At 46.1% G+C, this 19,456-nt stretch overlaps 2 protein-coding genes across 44 annotated transcripts in view; one reads left to right on the top strand and one right to left on the bottom strand.

The window, feature by feature from the left end:
- Positions 1 to 19,456, top strand: part of Fignl1 (fidgetin like 1) — a 46,511-nt gene that overhangs the window by 19,834 nt on the left and 7,221 nt on the right. The window contains exon 6 of one of the 12 annotated variants that reach the window (XR_013042771.1): positions 8,594 to 18,501. The exons of the other annotated variants lie outside the window; for them this stretch is intronic. The gene's annotated coding sequence lies outside the window, so the exon portion shown is untranslated. Of the gene's footprint in view, positions 1 to 8,593; positions 18,502 to 19,456 lie in introns of those variants that run through there. 12 annotated transcript variants of the gene reach the window in all.
- The window catches only part of Ikzf1 (IKAROS family zinc finger 1), a 96,117-nt gene continuing 91,925 nt past the window's right edge, over positions 15,265 to 19,456 (bottom strand). For all 32 annotated transcript variants that reach the window (XM_076545999.1, XM_076546001.1, XM_076545996.1 and 29 more), the window contains one exon: positions 15,265 to 18,500. In XM_076545999.1, coding sequence (XP_076402114.1) covers positions 17,797 to 18,500 — 704 coding nt within the window. In that variant the 3' untranslated portion in view covers positions 15,265 to 17,796. The remainder of the gene's footprint in view (positions 18,501 to 19,456) is intronic.

The following is a 19,456-nucleotide window of genomic DNA, read 5'->3' as shown; positions in this document are numbered from 1 at the left end:
AGTAGCCAGCTAATTCAGCAAACACAAGTTCAAGGTTTCTCTGTCGTCACAGTCCTCAGCACACAGACAAACTTCACTCATGATGATGCTCGACAAGACTGCCTTACCTGCCGGATGTTTCATGAGCACTTCCTTCACACCTCAAGAGGTGGAAGGGTCCTGTTTTCCTGTAGCCAGAGTGTATTTGGTGTGCTTTTACCCATGAAAGAAGCAAGGGTCTCATTAGCTACATGGGTGCTCTCTGCAGCCCACGGGCTCTTGAGGCACAGGCTTGGGTTAGAGAGCAGGCTTTACTGATGCGGTCTGAGTAACTAGATTGGTTTGACTTTCTCAAATTCCTTTGCTGCAGGACCCCGAGAAACCGGCGCCATTCGGGGATGCAGGATGTTGTAGTCTTGAGCCTTAAGATGGAACCTTCTAGAGCCCCTTCCTGCCCACCTCTGTAGCCCAGTGGAGCCAGAATGCTCTGTGAAGGACCTGCTGATTGAAGTCAGTGTGACTTGCTCTTGATTTTTGTCTTCTAGCAGAGCTGACGGGACAGCTGAAGCTTCTGGGACAGAGGGAGACTGGAAATGCAAATGCCTCTGGGAGGCCGGTGGAGTCCACAGAGTTTGAATGTGTGGAAATAGTGGCTTTCACAAGGAACATTTCTCTAGCTGCAGAGGAAATTAGGCAAGCAGTTTATGTAGGAGAAGCAGAAGCAAGTGGAAAGTGATTTGCCTTCTTTTCCTCTTTCTCTCCTGGGAGGAGGATGATCCTGCAAGAACTGGCCAGGAGGGTGTAGCCCGTTCTTCCCTATTTCTGGAGATCCCACCCTCTGCCTGCTGCCCATGAGAGTTTCTGTTTTGCAGGTTGCTAGCTTATGGGAGGGGCTGGAGGTCACAGGAACCCACCAGGGCTCAGACTTCCAGGGAGTGCAGCACTCTGAGCTGTCGCAGGGCCACCTCCATCATCAGCACTTTGAACTGGATCAGGGTGAACACCCTGACAAAAGCACAGGGCCTTAAGTGAATGCCATTTTCCTCCCAGGCCAAGTGAAGGGTCTGTTCACAAACCACACAAGTTGCTGCAGTCTTTGAACAGTGCAGGTATCCCTTAGGAAGCACGCAGTAGCCCAGGATGGCTTGCTGGGAATCTCACTGAGAGGGCATGGAAACTCAGTTTCCGGGAGGAAACTCAGGCTTTACAGGTACAGGTACCTCCTGCACCACGCACTGTGATAGACACTGGGGAACCCCAAGGAGCAAGGCAAATAGCTACCTGTCAGCATTGCCTCACAGAGCTTGCTGCATGGATGGGAGCGCTCCTTGTTTGTGTGATCCAGTGTGGATGGCAGCCAGAGCCCTGGCCAAATCCAGCTTATTGAATACCCAGAATGTTTGCAACCAAGAGGCTGAATTTTCTGTTCTAATTAATTTTAATTAAGTTTAAATAGCCACAGATGGTTTGTGTCTGTGGCACAGCATTGTTATAACAGAATCTCTATGTGGGAAGGAAATAAATATTCTTTCCTGTCATTCTGGCATCCCATGTTACAGTGGTTGGATGGATAGCATCCATATCTTCCAGCATGTAGTCAAGAAATAGGATTGCTGTTTGCTTCTGCCAGGCATGAGTTTCTAGGCTCTTTGTATTTTATCTTTCTGTGGCCTCAGAACACCCCCAAGGGGCATGTATGTACCTTGCATGTACTAGTGACTAATCGTTAGGGTGAGAATCTTTCACCTCCCCCCCTTTGATGCTTAACACAATCCTGCTGACATTATCATGTGTCAGGCTGCCCACTGAGTCCTCGGGGTGGTGAAAGGTGTGGCTTCCACTGCATGGGGGAGCTCAGGTGTGATCCTCTTCACTCTGAGGAACAAGGTGTAATAACTCCCTTGTCATGAGTTATTGTCATCATTGCCACGAAAATGTTACAGTTCTCTCTGGGCCTGTCCCTTGCAAATGTTCCTGCTGTGACTGCATCAGTGTCCACAGGGAAGGGTTCGGATCCTTCAGATAATAAGAGGGCAGGTTCATCCCTGGGCGAGGCTGTGTAAGGAAGGCAGGGCGCTGAGAAAGGCTGTGTGACCACTGCCGGCAGTGGTCCGGCAGCTGGCTTTTTCTCATCCTGGCTATTAGGGCAAAATCTGTCTAGGATTGGGTGTGATTTTGTTTGCAGCCACACTTTTTTTTTAAAGATTTATTTATATAAATAAATATACATAGTATACAGTGTTCTGCTTGCATGTGTCCCTTCAGGCCAGAAGAGGGCACCAGACCTCATTACAGATGGTTGTGAGCCACCATGTGGTTGCTGGGAATTGAACTCAGGACCTCTGGAAAAACAGCCAGTGCTCTTAACCTCTGAGCCATCTCTCCAGCCCCGCAGCCACACCTTTTATTACATTATATTAAAAATAACAGAAAAACTGATTCTAGGACATGACTTAGTAAACACTTATAGCAATTTTATTCTGTGTGAAGTTGAAAAGTGTAATTCCTTACAGGATACAGGGAAGAATTCTGGAGGGCTTTAGTCCCATGCAACTTTGAAAACTAAAGCATGTTTTGACTTGTGTTGGCACATAATTCTTGTACCGATTGATGGGGCACAGAGTGACCTTCTAGTACGTATATAAAGTAAGTGTATAAGGGTCAGATTAGGCCTCAGACATTTGTCACACCTGTGCTGGGAACTTTCAGACTGCTCTTTACTGGCTCTTCTGAAATGGTCACTTTTATTTGTGTGATTTTTACAGTGTGTTGTCATGTGCAGGAGATGACTAACTTTATCCTAAGGGTAGATAAAAGGTTTGTGTGATTTATCGCAGGATCTCTCAAAGAAATTCTCCTTAAATTTCTGAACCTCACTTCACCCAGGAAGATGAATTCTTGACATCTTATGCTGTGTATCATTTGATACTAAAATAGTCACTATGGTCTGACAAGTACAGAACCATTGAAGTTTTCCTGTGTTGTTTTTCCACCCCAAATACAGCATCTACTCCATCTGAACAATCAGTGTTATTTTGCTTTCTGTTGCTATGACAAGTGTCAGGACTAAAAGCAGCTTGAGGAGAGGAAAGGGTTTATTTGGCTTACACATCCTCACCACAGGCGATTGTTAAGAGAAGTTAGGGCAAGAACTCAAAGAAGGAATCTGGAGGCAGGGACCGAAGTAATGGCCATGGAGGAGCATTACTCACTGGCTTGGTCTCTGTGGCTAACGCAGATCCCTTTTTTAAAAAAGCTAATCCAGGACCACATGCCCAGGGATGCTACCATCCACAGTCGATTGAGGCCCTCTCACATCAACCCATTAATCAAGAAAATGCCCCATAGACTTGCTTTCAGGCCAACCTGATGGAGGCATTCCATTAATTGAGGTGCCCTCTTCCCAGATAACTCCAGTTTGTGTCAAGTTGGAAGAAAAAAAAGAAAAACAATCAGCATGTCCACCTTTGCTTCTCAGAACATTTCCTCCTTCATCTGTTAGAACTCAGACACACAGCATTGAGCATGTCACCCAATCTCATGTCACAGGTACGTTGGGGCATTGCTTCTCATGCAGAAACACAGCCATAGTTCTTTACCATGTTTTTGTTTCGCCAGAACAGTCTGTTCTCACCTGCTGCAACTTCCTCACACACAGTATTGTAAGTAGGCTTGGCACCACCCAAGTGAAACAGTTTTGAGGATTCGTGATTCGAAATAATTAATTCTATGTTGGAGAGTCTGCATATTTTCACAACTAAACCTGAATCCTAACGAGAGGCATCATGTTTAAGGAGTGTAAACTGGAAAACAGGAAATTGATTAACTCAAATGATACTCTTTCTCCTCTAATTAAAAGTAACTCTAGCCGGGCGGTGGTGGCGCACGCCTTTAATCCCAGCACTCGGGAGGCAGAGCCAGGCGGATCTCTGTGAGTTCGAGGCCAGCCTGGGCTACCAAGTGAGTCCCAGGAAAGGCGCAAAGCTACACAGAGAAACCCTGTCTCGAAAAACCAAAAAAAAAAAAAAAAAAAAAAAAAAAGTAACTCTAGAGATATCATTAATACCTTATACCACCTCAGTGCTGATATACTGGTTTTTGGTTTTTTGTTTTTCTTTTTGGTTACTGTAAAGGACATTATACTGCCAATCAAGGATGCCTATTTTGGGAAAATAACTTGTCCCATCTGAGCCTTAGCAGTCTGCATTTGTAAGTGGGCACAATAAATCATTATAGATAGGTTCTAGCCTGGTGCAACTCAACAAATGCTAGTGTTTCTCTTTCTTTTTTATTCTCATCTGTAAGCATGTCTAGGGACATGTCTAAGTGTAGAATAGAAAACATATGTAGCAATGATATGTTGGTGCTTCTTGTGGTCAGCTCAGATATTTAGAACTTCATCTGTTTTAAGCTAGTCAGTCCCTAGGTCAGGTCTTCAGTTTCAGTGTCCAGCCCAGATATAGGCAGCAGTCATAGGTTGCTCTGCCTCTTATTCCCTGTCATAAAGAGAAAAAGCCTTAGGAGCCTTCCCAGTGGCTATAATCTCAGCTTTGAATTATCCCAGCTTTCTCACTATGGGTTGACAAATGGGCCCCAGAAAGCAGGAGACAATTATGTCTTCAACCTCTTGAGAACAGAGATGCCAAGTAGCCCACAGATAGAGTAGGTTAAGGGTCACCTGGCCTTACCCCAACACTGGTCAAGCCATTCTGTGAACAGAGCCTGTCTTCATTGTTGATTCAGGGCCTGGTGCTCCTGGAAGGGAGCAGCCATGCTGAGGACCTTCACGTCCTGAGGGCAGTAGTGTAGGACTATGCCAGACTTGGAAGATAGGGTCAGCCTGCAGTGGGTCTGTCATGGATCACGGCTCTTCCTCTAAGGCCCTGTTTACCTAAATTGTTTCCTGCCTGCAGTGACATGCATGTTGAAAACATTTAAAAACTGTCATAGGGACTTTTCAGACTAAATACATTTGAGGAAAGCTGCATTAAGTAAGTCATAGTCCATTTTCCTCAGGCTTTCACAGAGACATTGTGGATCCCCACGAGGGGACAAGAGTGCACGACTTTTCCTTAGACTTTTGGCCTCATTCCTCTTTTTTGTATTGTGCGTTATGAGCTTTAGGAAATGTGGCTTAAGGGTGACTCCCTGTGACCTTGACCAAGGCACTCTTCTTCCCTGGCCTTAGTTTCACTACCTGAAATCAGGGATCACACCCATTTCCACCCTTACTCCAGGGGCTGTGCCACCCAGAACAGCCCAGCAGCTGCGGTACAGGCCAGCAGCTGCGGTACAGGCCAGGGCCTTATCTTTGGCTGGAATGCTGAGAGATGCTTCTGCAGCTGAGCAGTAGTTGCCTCTTCTGGTCTTGCTCAGTACCACTGAGGCCAGCAGGCCTGGCAAGCATACCCACTCCAGGCTTACGACTTGGCTTACTTGAGCATAGTAGTCCAGGTCCAAGCCGCACAGGCCCCTCTGCCTAAAATTTCCTCACTATCTTTCTTTGTCCAAGTCATTCTTATTTTTCAGATTAAGTACATCCTTAGTGATTTCCAGGCTTCTGAATCTGTCACTTCTTTTTAAGGAAAAGATTTGAGCTGGCAGTGGTGGCACACACCTTTAATCCCAGTACTCAGGAGGCAGAGACGGGCAGATCTATCTCTGTGGGTTCAAGGCCAGCCTGGTCTACAGAGTGAGTTCCAGGACAGCCAAGGCTACACAAAAGAAACCCTGTCTTGAAAAACAGAGAGAGAGAGAGAGAGAGAGAGAGAGAGAGAGAGAGAGAGAGAGAGAGAGAGAGAGAGAGAATTTGAAGATTACATTTACTTTCTTTGTTTCTTGTGTATATGTGTGTGTGTGTGTGTGTGTGTGTGTGTGTGTGTGTGTGAAAGGACAACTTTCAAGAGCTGTTCTCTTCTATTAAGTAGTTCCCTCCATCTTGCTGGCCTATACTTTTTATAGAAGACATAAGAAATAGTTTTTGCATTTTGTTTTCTGTTGTGTGTTTTGAGGCTCTGTTGCTAGGCATATAGATGTTCAGGATTGTTAGATTTTCTAGGAGTGCTGACTGTTTGTTCATTATGTGATGCTCCTCCTAACTCCCAATAACTGGCTTTACTCTGGAGTCAGCTCTGTATGACATTACCGTAGTGACTCCAGCTTTCCATTTATGTTTTCAAATTAACATCTTACTTCTTTCTCTCTTTTTGAGAGTTCATGCTTTTAATAACAAATAGAAGGTACAGCAAAAATGAGCATGCTAACATGATGGGGCTGAATTAACTCTGTCCTCAAAGGTCTAATACATTTCTGTGATGTTCTGCAGCTTCTGATGTTCTGATGTATAGGCTTTTATTAGTTTAAGGTCAACAATTTTCTTTAAAATTTTTTTGAACATTCCCCTTTTTATCATTTATTCACAACTATATACATATAAATATAATACGTACTTTGATCATATTTCCCTCATTATCCTCCTGTCCTCACTCTCCAAACCCTGTCTTCCCAACAAGCCCCTCTTCTCCTGTTTTCATGTCCTTGTTCTGTGTGCAGGAGCCACTGCATTTCATTAGCGTTGCTCGCAGAGACATGGGTGGGGATTATGTCCCCACTGCGGAACGTGACTCCCCTCTCCTAGCAATCATTAATTGCCTATGGCTCCTCAGGGAGAGATGGGGCCTGAGGAGGCTCTCCCAGCCCCAAAATGTTAGGTTGAGGGGCCCAGTCAGGAGCAGGTCTTGTGCAGGTTTAGCACAGCTTCTGTAAGTTTGTGGGTGCAACAGGCCCGTCATTCCAGAAGAGAGTTCCATGGCACTTCTCTCCATCCTCGGGTTCTCTTTGTGCCTCCTCTTCTAGGGTGTTCACTGAGGGGTGATTTAGATGTTCCATTTAAGGCCCAGAACGCAACAGTCAATAATTTCTAGTGGTTTGACCAGTAATGAATTTCTGCCTTTATTTCCACCCACTGCAAAATGAAGTCTCTGATTGAGACTGAAAGCAGCACTACTCTGTAGGTATAAACAAAATCTGTGGATATAAACACATCCATTTGGTAAAATACAAGTTCTTTACTAGTTCTTCACTAGGGCCTATGACCTCCCTAGCCATTGGCTGTTGACCAGGCATCTACCCCCTCTAGTGGAGGAGGCCTCAAATCCAACCAGAAAATAATTGGTTATCACCGTAACAATCATGTTACTATTCAGTTGGCACATCTTGCTTGGCAGGTTGGTTTTGCAGCACATGGGTCCACAGCTGGGTAAAACCATTGGTGACTTTTCTTACCTAACATTCTATATAGTACCCTCCAGCACTATGAAAATAGCCCACAGGGAGGAAGCTGTCACCCGAGTTCTCCCTTAATACCTCTGTGTCCTATAGACAAATTATGTTATGTCTTTAGCAATAGGGTCTTACCGTCTAGTTCTTGTGGGTAATCAAAAGCAATGGGATTAACCTATATTGTTTTTTGGGGGCCTTTGGGGCCTCCCTAGCAATTCATAGAGAAGAACCCTACTCCTGGCACTGGGATTTTCATGTAACAATTGATGGCTTCTGGGAGCAGTGTATACTCCATACTTTTATTCAATCAAAAATCTTTTCCTTCCTTCCTTCCTTCCTTCCTTCCTTCCTTCCTTCCTTCCTTCCTTCCTTCCTTCCTTCCTTCCTTCCTTCCTTCTTCCTTCTCCTCCTTTTTTTTTTTTTTTTTTTTAACTTTTAACCTGTATGTTATGTCTAAAGCGAAGGTCCTATGGACAATCTGTAGACAAGTCTTAGTTGGTATTTATTCTAATAGTGTCTTTTATTTATTTAATATTAATATTATTATTATTATTATTATTATTATTATTATTATTATTATTATTTTGAGACAGGGCCTCACTATGTAGCTCTAGCTGTCCTGAAACTCACTCTAGACCAGGTTGGCCTTAAACTCACAGAGATGCACGTGCCTCTGCCTCTCAAGTGCTGGGATTAAAAGCATATGCCACTGTGCCCAGCTAGTGTCTGTGTTTTAATTGAAGTTTTGTTTACTGGCACTTAACATGATTGTTGATATAGGTTGATTAGCATTTCCTATATATGCCACTATTTCCTTATTATGCCCTTTATTTGTTCCTTTTTCTTTTTGTCTTCCTTTCTATTTGGCACCTCTGGTTTTGATTATCTTCTATGCCTCCATTATTCATTCTTTTTGCTGCCTGTTTTTCAAAAGTTGGCTGAGATGCACTTGGTCTATGGATTCTGACTGGTTGCTGGCTTCTGTCTGTGCAGTGTTGAAGCTGATTCTGAACACCTAACTCAGCCTGCAGTCATTGGCAAAACTTTGACATTGATCTGTTGTCCTCTTGCATCTCCATCACTGGCCTTGGGTCCTGAGATGTCAACAGCCTGCTGGGCTGTTCAGAGTCAGTGGGAGGAAACTCACCCATGCTATAGGACCTCATTATACCACTGTACTCTGGTAGGAATAACAATTGCTTAAGTTAGAAAGCCAAAGTCCCAATCCTTGAGTTACAGCTGCTCCCCTATACCTACTGCTCCAATACCTAGCTTCTTATTTTCAAGGGGCTGCTCTGCCTCATGGCCCTTCTCTCTGCTTTTCTCATGCCAGGCCACTGCCCACTTCAGGATGAGTCCTTGGATGAAAGCCTGAACGCCAGGACAAGGAGAGGCCTCTTCTGGAGATTCCAGGGCGAGTGCTGCTGTATTCACCCCTCTCCAAAGATGAGAAGGAGCTTCCAAAAGAAAAGTCAGGAGCTAGGGTCCAGATCATCACCTTATGCAGGACCCATCTTGGAGCCAGGGAGTCCAGGACACTGGGAGGACCCACATCACTAGATACCATTATTATGAAGTGGGTGTCTGGGAAGCCTGCAACCAGCTCAGCTCCCTCCCTCTAACCTCACAGTCTGATGGGGAGAGTCCAGCACTTAACACCCAGTACCAGGAATGCTCAAACTCCAACTTACTTAGAAACAGACTGGGTCTTGAGGAAGCTTAAAACACTGGGTGCTGTGACTTCTGTTTTAGCAGCCAGTGCAGTGTGGGAAAAGTAGGGGGTCAAGCAGAGCTCTTGTAGTGAGACTGTGTGGGAATTAGGTGTGGTTTAGTAGACATCTGAAGAGATGGCTTGGGAACAGGACTGTCATGATGGAGAGAATGGGTTTTACCTGCAGAAGAGCCACCTTGCACTTCATGGTCCCTGAGATTGTGAGGTTGAACTCATAAGAAGGTCTGCTTTACTTTTGTATTCTGTGATATTCTAAATTAAATTAAATGTTTAAAAAATGGAGGCAAGACAAGCCCATTTGAACTCATTTGCATCCACAGTCACAAGCTAAATCAGCAGGAGCAACATGAAAGGCTTTCATTTTAGTGAGGAGCTGAAGTGTCTTTGTGTGCTGATCAATCATCAAGGCCACTTGATGGTCTGCTTTTGGGACCAACCAACCTGGAAGAGATGCAAGCTCTCAAAGTCTAACCTCCTGTCCCAGGCTATGCATGCCTCACATTGCCCTGTCCTTATTATCTGTAGAGAGTGTAGGTTTATGACTCTCCTCTCACAGATTTTGATATAAAACACAGTGGCTGCTTAGGGGTATGTATGTGGTGGGGGGCAGTTTTAACACAATCTAGCCTTCTTGTTGCTGGCTTAGGGAATGTGTCTCAGGGTAGTCTTTCTTTTTGCTAGCATCTGAACAGATCTATAAATGCTTTAGAATATCTGTCACCTCAAAATTTGGTAATAGTATCAGTGGATATAAATGCACAACTGCCTTCCTGTGAGGTGTTATAAAATTAGTATTAAAAACTAGCTTATGATGCTTGCAGAAGTGGGAATTTATGGGGGCAGTAGGGAGTCCCTGGAAGGGCTAGAGAAGGGCTGTACCCCATCTGTGGGTGGGGATGAGGGTGGTACCATGAAAGGAGGAGGCCTGAAAGGGGAATGAAACTGGGGAGCCCTGAAACCACACACCCTTCTTACTCTGGGACTGGTCCACCCTCTGCCCACAGACAGCCACAGGGATAATGTCAATGAGGAAGCTCAGGCAGGCTCTCGGGAAGCAGCAGAGTAAGGTAGCATTGGTCAAGTATACAGCAAAGAGGCAAATGACCACTAATGCTGTTTGTGGGTCTGGAATATTGCATGCTTGTGCCCAAGGTAAGAGCATTTGGGTGTCCCCACTTGGCATATGCATGGGAGGGACCGAGGGAGTGCCAAAAGCTCACTTTGGGCACAAGGGAGTGGCAGAGTGGAGAGAGAAAAGGCCTGGTACTGACTCCTGAAGTTAGATAACAGTAAAGATAAAACAACACCCCTAAACCTTTGGACAAGTCACGCACTCTACCTCATATCTAGTTAGTTTGAGAAAACATGGGAAAGAAGAAGTGAAATTTGTGAACTATACTGAGATCCATGCAGTTTACTTCAGGGGACAGTTTTGGTACCAAATTATCCCTATTATGCAAATTTCCTCCCCTCATGGCTGGTTCCCGGTCGTGCCTGGGGACCATGGTAGGCACATCTGCTTCCCTTGGTGCCGATTCACTAGTCTCCAGGGCCTACATGCTCTGTCCTTGGCCACGTGCCTGCTGATAAAGGAAGCACAGGCCAGGGGCTCATGGCTGTACAAGGGCCTATCCGACTTGTTCTTTGAGGTGGAGCTTGAAGCATCCTGCCAGAAGCAGCCCTCTCCCCAGACACTTGCAGAGTCTGTAGTCGTTGGAGAGGGAGTCAGAGGTCAAAGGATGTCTACTTCACTCCTGCTTTTGGCCTGTCAAAAGCAGAAAAAGCCAGGAGACATCCACATCCAGTGAGGCTCTCTCTCTCTTTTTTTTTTTTTTAAATCTGGCCGCGAACTTGGCACCAGCTGAGAGTTGGTACCATGTTGCTGGAGCCCTTGTCTTCTCTGTTAGGTGCCTTCTTGAGGTTGGAGCCTATATCTCTGCCCACACGATCTCTTCCTATACACTATCTACCTTCAGTGTCATTTGGGGCATCCTAGACATCTGGGTCAGAGCTTCCTCAGCTGCTGCATTCCCCATTTGCTCTTCTTCAGACCTGTAATTTATAATTTGGTCTCTCTCTTTTTTTTTAAGATGAAAACTGGGGATGCCTGCTCAGCTGGCTTTCCTTCCTTCATGGATGATTATTTTCATTTCCTTTGCCTCCTCTTTCTGTTCCTCTCCCCAGTCCCAGAGCTGTTTTCTATTCCATAGGAACATCCCCAGCACCGTTCACAGCCTCCATTACAGTCTGGGGTGGGCAGTGCTGCCCAGACACACCCCCGTGCACTGGAGTCTAGAGATGATCCACAGCTGTCATAATTCAACAAGACCTGGCTATTTCTGCCTCTGCCCATGTTCTTTCCTGCTGTCGGCTCTGTGAGTCAGGATCCCGGCCCTATGCCACTTGCCCTGTTGCTCTGGGGCAGGTCTCAGGGATAGTGACTCAGTGAGGGCAAGACCGAGAAATAGATGTAACATGTAACCTGGGGCGAATATGGTGAGGACCAGGCTGAGGGCTGCTTTGAAGGCACGTTTCTAGATACAGGTGTTCTCCTCCCTCTCTGGGAGTGGCACTGTGGCTCAAGAGCATCAGATTTTTACCCATTTTTCCTAAAAGGAACATCCCAGATGAAGCAGGAGCCAGGTGGAGAAGGGGCCAGGGTCAGGGCCAGGGCCTACAGCCGTATCTGCCTCTGCCCAGCACCTTCTTTCTGTAAGAATTGAGCTCTCAGGTGAGCCCTGGTCTGTTGTCTTTCATCTGTCCAGTAGGACATGACCCTGTACCTCCTAGGGCAACTGTGAAGACTGGGGTAATGAGAACTTATCAGTGCGGCAGGGGTTCCAAGGGAGGAGAGGCTTGCTGCTTCCTGACTACAGCTATCTGGTCTCTGAGATGGAGATACAGATGGACTGCTGGCTTGCCTGGTTGTCATGGAGATGAAATAAAATAAGAGGGAGAGGACAGTGTATATAAATGTCAGACAAAGTAGGAATATTTGAATGACCCAGCCCATTTCTCACATTTTGTCAGATACTAATGACTTGAGCCTCACAACCCCGCAGCCTTCAGTGATGAGGAAAGGCGCCTCAGAAAGCCTAGGCCATGTGTCCACTGTCACACACCTTTAGCCTGAAGTGCAGACATTCAAACACAGGCTCGGTTGCCTCCTGAATCCTGTTCTTAACGACCAGACCATGCTCTTGGGGGCATGCCCAGAGGGATGCCTTCTAAGAAAAAGCCCACCTCAGCTTTCCGGCTGAGGAAACCATATTCCATGTTGAAACTTGAGCAGAATCACTAATGATCTATGGGTAGGGACAGTAACTTGGTCAGGTCCCCATTTTCACAAATCACTTTGGAAACCCTCTAAAGGTCGGACTGCAGTAAGCAGACTCAGGGGGCAGGAGGACAGTCACAGAGACCAGATTGTTTTACACAGAATTGTTGGGGGAACCCATGACAGCTGGCACGTGGCCTTCTGTCCCTGTCAGACACACAAGCAAAGCTCTCCACTAGGGGAATGCTGAGGTGCCGAGGGTAGGCTACGTGGGTCTCCCATCCTGCCTGCTCTTGAAGGATGGTCACAATTTGATGCCTGGCTTTTTGTGAGTAGCAGAATAGACATTTTGATTTCTCACCTGGTTCTTTCTGTGTCTAAGCTGCTTCAAACCCATGTGGGGAGACATTGTTCCTCTATCCAGACAACTGTGGATCCAGGCTCAGGAGAGTCAAGGCTATAACTGGTCCTCAGTGAACTAGGATTGACTGGTTATCTGCTTAGCATGCTGGAGGGCTGGCCCCATACCTCATGGCTGGGGAAAGGTGGATTGTCCTATGAATTCCTCCAGCTCCAGAATGTTCAGTAAGTGACCCCTAGGAGCTGCAACTGAACAATACAGGGAGGTGGATAGGGTGGTATCTGAGATGCTTCTGAGAGACCAGTTCTAGGACACATGGGAGTCTTGATACCCAGCAGGGCTGTGGTTGATGAATTTGGAGCCGGGCCTCTTGTGTGCTAATCCCAGAACTGTTTTGCTAAGGGCCGGGGGTTACTAGTGGACAAGAGAAGCCAAAGGGATTGGGTGCTGGTCCAGGGGCCATGGGAATCCCTTTTGGTTTCATGAGAGGTGGTATGTGTGCTGGGTGGAGGAGAGTGGCCTGGGAAAAGACACAAGAGGAGGATGTATGTGGCAACATCAACATTTGACCCCACCTCTGCATGGGTCTGTGCCAGCTGCTTGCTGCTTTAGATTCTGGTGCAGAGGAAGAGCCAGAAGTTTCCAGAATGATGGAGGAACATGGAGTTCCCACTTTGGTTGTCTGAGAACTTCCTCTGAGTCTCACTAATTGCTCAATGCTGTATCTCTTTTGCTCCTAGCTCTGTGTCTTAGTTGAAGCCATGGGAAAAGGCAACATGCAGAAAGAGCCAAAGTTTTTTTGTTTCTTTCTTTTTATGAAACAGGGTGTTAGGTATCAAAGGCTCCCTTTAATCCCTATGGAGTCAAAGAACACCTTCAACTTCCGATCCTCCTGCCTCTACCTCCAGAATACTGGGAGTATAGGTATGTGTCACCACATCCAGTTTATGGGGACTGAACCCCAAGATTTTGTGCATGCTAGGGGAGCACTCTACCAGCTGAACCATATCCCCCCAGTGCACAGAATTTTGTGTCATGAGAATCTGAAGAGGTTTGAAGAATGCAGGGAGGATTCAACCAGGGAGTCACGACATCTATATCATTTTATGCTGATTGAAAATATGACTGAGAAACACTGGAAATGGGGTCAGGGGCCTTGGCTCCCCAACCCCTCAATGCTGATTTCAGGCTCACACCAAAAATAGAGTCCAGTGTTTGCATTTACATGCTCCTTAGAAGTGAAGCCTGTAGCAGTTTCCTAGCAAGCTCTTCAGAAGAGAAGCAGGTGAATGAATAAGAAAGCCTTGCTCCACAGGGCCAGAAAGTCAGGCTGAGAAGGGTTCTTGTGCTTATTTCAAATGGAAGGGACGTGAGAGCTGTCATTCTGTCTCGGGGTTTGGATGCCCCTCTTTTAACGCTACCTTCACGTGACGCTGGGCTCCAGGAGGCTTACCAGTGACTCTCACCTCCTGGTCTCTACAGCAGCCTCCCGCATGGGCGGGGCTTCATTTATGTTTGCATGGGCTTCACTGGATAGGTCAGACAGAGTGTTTGTAGAATTTATTTGTTCTCTCACTACAGAAGAAGCACAAAATGTGTACAAAAGGATACTCCACGCTTCCAGTGGAAATCACTTGTTCACAGCTAGACAGAGAGTGTTTAACATCACGATGGAGCCAGGGCTGCAGAGGTGACTCCGTTGTCGCACAGGCCTCTGCATGCGCCTGCCAACAAGGAAGTAAAGGGCTGCAGCTGCAGCAGTACATGGAGATTTGACCTCAACAGTCACCACACACAACAGTAGAAAAAAGTGTATTAGAAAGGACTTGGAACAATATTGCATATTAATATCTGGTCACACTTGTTCACAGTGAGTGCTGTCGCTCCAGATGCACGTGTGCTTCTTGATTTTTGATGCCTGTACATCTCAAGTCTAATTGTGGCTCACTTTAAAGTAAAAAAAAAAAAGAAAGAAAGAAAAAAAACCCTGGATGTTAAATGTGGGAGATTTGGGTTTTAGAGTTTATCCATTCTTATTGCTGGAACTGAAGAAGAGAAAAACAGATGATACGTCATGATATGTCTACACAAATTCAGTTCATTTCAAGTTTGTTTTGGCAAGATGAGGTTACAAGAGTCAAAAACAAACAAAAGAAGAAAAGAGCGCAAAATATAACACAAGCATAAAACAACCCCCCTCCCCATCTCCATAGCAAGTGCCTCTGCTTCTCAATGAAGACTCTAACCGTTTATTATGTGGTTGATTCTAAATTGGAAACAGAGTGTGCTGGTATCTGAAGCAACTGGTGCTGGGACATGTCCTGGGTGATAATGCAGTGGTAACACGGTGATGCTCATACACACACACACACACACACACACACACACACACACACACACACATTAATCACAGAAGGGACCTGGGACAGGAAGCTGGGGTAATAGGGAGGAGAGGGAATGAGAAATGGTGATTGCTAGCTGTCACTAACAGGTCAGCCTGCTCTTAGGAACCCTCCTGTCTCTGATGGCTACTTAAAAGACAACACGAAGGCATGGAGTCTCAGCACACTTTGTCGTCACACAGCAATACTGAAGACACACACCATACAACAGAACAAACCACAGAACAAAAAGTGAGGTCATGCAAAACCCTACTTTACCAGCTAAAGAAAAACATCATCAACTTTGGATACAGAATATAGCCACCTTCAAACATAATTTAATTACTTGTGGACATAATATGAAACCTTATCTTAAATACAATAGTTTCAAAAAAATGCTGTTACAATATAAAACCACAACAAAAGGTGTGCAAATAGACATTTATATCAGCTAAAAAAGGCAGTGAGAGGGAGGGCAAAGCGTTCTAGAAAACAGCTCCTGAAGCCACTATTTACAGTTCTGCTTTAACATCTGAATGCTGGTGGCAGGGGTGGGGGTGGGCTTGGAGCCATCTCCTTTGGACCAGCTGAGCCTGTGGCTCTCCTGGATAAGGACAAGAGTGAGCAGGAGCTGCCAGCAAACTGGAGGCTTGGAAGGTTGTCATCTGGAGTATATGAATTTGGGTAAGGCCAGCCTTTCTCTGTAACTGCATATTGAACAAAAGCTCTTCACAGCTCTAGTTCCTCAAATTCTCCCTTTACTCAGTGTAAATCATTATAGTTGCAATTTTATTTTCACTTTCAAAATGCCACATTGTTCTGGGAGCAAAGAAACCCACACTTAAGAGTGATACCTTCTCGAACTTCACTCTGGCAACTGAACTCGGAAGCTCTGGAGGAACTGTATTCTCAAATGCGCATAGAGAATTCACCCACTTTCCAAAGAAACAAGCGCAGCTGGAAGCAGCTGACCAGGAAAGGCTTCAAGGGCTTTTTGTTTTCCCACACTTTCCACCAGTTTAAGATTTAGATCCGTGGTTTGCCCCCATGGAACACCTGGGAGATAGTTTTGGATATCAACTAGGATGCTCCTGGCATCAACTGGACGCCGGGGATACTGCTAAGTAAGCTGCAATTCCGAGAACAGTCCCCACCAGTGATGATGAGCCCCATGTGTCAGGAGGGCTGTGACTAAGAACCCCTGCTTTACCCTAGGAACTGCTATAGACAGTCTCCCCTCCAGTTCTTTGGAATCACCTCAGATTTTCTGTGATTTACAGACAGTGCTGTAAACATGGACAGTTCTATGCTTTTGTTTCGTTGAGGTGGTGGAGGGTAATGACCCTAATACTGACTCTTAAGAGAGGCCCATCCTGTTGAGAATCTCCAGCTAACTGACTTAGCTTCAGTGTGGCACTCCTGTCTTGCTGGACCAGATCTCACCTCTACCACCTCACCTGCCTCTTTCCTGTGATATCTGGTGGGCATTCCTCTCTGGGAAACCTGCACTGGTCACATTGTGGCCCCAAACATTCCAATATCCCAATACCTCTACCTGATAAAGGATGCATGGTCCCTGGCCTGTTTATGTGAAAACACATGCTGCTTGGTATTGTGCCGAAAAGCTTCAGAATATTTAAAAAATTTTGTTTATAAAGCAAGGATATTCTGTGTTTTAGCCACTGAGATGCTGGGCTCATATATCCTAAAAATGGTCATTCTGAATAATGATTTTACAGGCTTTCAAACGAAAACAACATACAGTGTGAGTAGGGAAAGATATTTATCTGACTAAGATAGCCAGGCCCATAGCTATGATCAGAACAGGGATTCAATTGGAATGAAGGGATATGGTTGGACTTTGGTGGGAGACGTCCTGATAGGTACAACCAGTCCAGGGAGGAATAGAAACCCAGACAACCGAGAGTGGGGCTTGAAAGAAAGCTTTGGCTTCTGGGGACTTTTACAGTATGAGAAGTTTAAGTTCTCAGTTTCAGGATTGGAGTCTAAAATGTAACGATGAGCTTTGGGACATTAATGGCATGGGAGGGGTGAAGGAACAGGGCTACCCCAAAGTGCCCACAGGAGCACTGAGCTCATCTCACTGGGGGTCAAGCCCCAGGAGGCTGGGTGTGATCAGAAGAGGACTCTGCCAGGCTCTCCAGTCCCTTCCCTTCTTTCTCAGAGGAGAACTTAATCCAGACACCATGTTCCCATGCAGTATATGACTGAATAGCATCTTTCAAAGTTCAGTCTTTGGCCCTGGTCTTCACACGGCTGCATTCTTGCTCCTCCCCAGCTGCCTTATGTCTGGTCCTGTGCCACCCTGCGGAGCTCCCTGAGATGGCCCCACCCCAGTGGCTATGGTGTTTTGGGGGATTTGGAGAATCCATTGGGCATAAACTCTGCTTAGGGCAAGGTTCACCTTGCTCCTTCTTGGATAATTCTTTTATTCAATTCTCTGAAAATTCAGGCTGTATTTTTTGGGGTGGGTGGGTGGGTGGGTGCGTTGGATCAGAAAGCCATTGGTCACAGAAATCTCAGCTAGCCATCAACAAAACCGTCTAGAAGGGTGGATGTCCTGAATGCTCCCGATGCAAAGCAATCCTGTCTCTAACATTAAAAACTTGTCGTCATCTACCGCAAATCAAATCCCAAACAACCAACAACTCAAAGGGACAAATGCTGCCTGCAAGTCTACACCAAACATTGTCCACTGTGGGTCCAGCTGCCAGGAGGGAGGCATAGGCAGCTGTATTTGTGCTTCTGTGGGGCCTGGCTGGATTTAGTTCAGGTGGTAGCGATGCTCTCCCCGGGTGATATGGGATGAGAACTCGTACCTGTCCCGGCTGTGATAACCACACATGTTACACTCAAAAGGCTCCCGGAAGCCATGGCAGCCCATGTGGATGGTGTACATGACGTGATCCAGGAAGAGCACGCGGCAGTGTTCACACTTGTAGACCTTCAGCTGCTCGCCACTCGTGCTGACGACGCGGATGGCATCCTGCGAGTTCTCTGAGGCCGCCCTCAGCACCTCATAGGCCCGCTGCTCCTCCTTGAGGGCCAGCCCGTTGTGCACATGTGGGGTGATGTGGTTGGTCAGGTAGATGAGGCCACTGCGCTGCTCCTCTGCGTTGCTCTCGGTGTCCGTGGAGTCTTGGCAGCTGTTGCTCGGGGAGGCCTCCCGCTCCGATGACACAGACTTGGCCTTGGACAGCAGCAGCAAGTTCTCCACAGCGCTGTCCTGCGCCGAATGGTTGGACCGTGGGGGGCCATCTGCGGGGGGCTTGTGCAGCTGGTACATGGAGCTGATGACAGGCACCACCTCAGAGCTGCCAGGGGGTGTCTGCACCAGCGGGCGCAGGGACTCGGCCCCCAGGTAGTTGATGGCATTGTTGATGGCCTGGTCCATCACATGGGATGTCATCATCTCGTCCTTCTCATAGCTGGCACTGTCATAGGGCATCTCTGACAGGCACTTGTCTCCTGTGGGAAGTAGGTGACCATTAGTAAAATCTATACCCAGGGGGTTGGAAGGTGTCCCTAGTGTCACAGCAGAGAGGACACATTTGCCCAGGCACAGGGTGGAAAAAGGGAACATCCTGCCCAGGGTCGTACTATAATATGTGCTTTGAGAAATCCTATTTATCCATGAATAAGAAAACTAAATGTTGTCCATGTCAGCTTGAACTGTGCATGTTTCACAGGGCTAACCCCCATCTTTCATTAAGTAAGGTAAAATTAACACTATTATATTAAATTTAAATATTTTAGGAGAGTTTTCTAAATGTATACTGTTTAATTTATCCTAAAATAATTAAAATACACAGCCATGAATTAATTCATGTAATAAATCTAAGATACTATATTACATTTATCATTTTAATATAGAAAAACATGTGTTAAAAACATGATTACATATTACTTATAATAAACTAAATATTTCTTAGTAAATATTTCAAAAGTGGATGAACTCCAGTGCATGATGAAAGCAGAATGGATACATTAATACAACTGTATGCACCCTTGCTTCATAGTTAGCAGTAGTGAATGATCTCAGCAGAAACTGGAAGCGGGAAACAGAGAAAATCCATTGGAGTAGACTGGGAGGTGGGAACCATTCACTTACTATTTACAAAAATGCCTAATACTAAAGATGAACGAAACTGAGAATTCAGTGGTGACTTGTTGTGGGATAGAGTGCTTGTTTAACTCTGTAAAGATATGTTACTTTTGCTTATGCTGTATTTGTTTAATTATGTAAAGATGTGTTGCTGTCTTACCTTGCCTGCCTAAGGCACCTGATTGGTCTAATAAAAAGCTGAATGGCCAATAGTTGGGCAGGGGAAGGATAGATGGTGCTGGCAGGCAGAGAGGAAGACCCCAGCTGGGGGCCGGCCAGCCAGCCAGACATGGAGGAAGCAAAAAAGCAGGATGGACAG

This window comes from Peromyscus maniculatus, chromosome 10, assembly GCF_049852395.1.
Source record: "Peromyscus maniculatus bairdii isolate BWxNUB_F1_BW_parent chromosome 10, HU_Pman_BW_mat_3.1, whole genome shotgun sequence".
Taxonomy (NCBI): Eukaryota; Metazoa; Chordata; class Mammalia; order Rodentia; family Cricetidae; genus Peromyscus; species Peromyscus maniculatus.
Note: the sequence above shows the minus strand (reverse complement) of the source record. Positions and strands in the feature narration are given on the sequence as shown.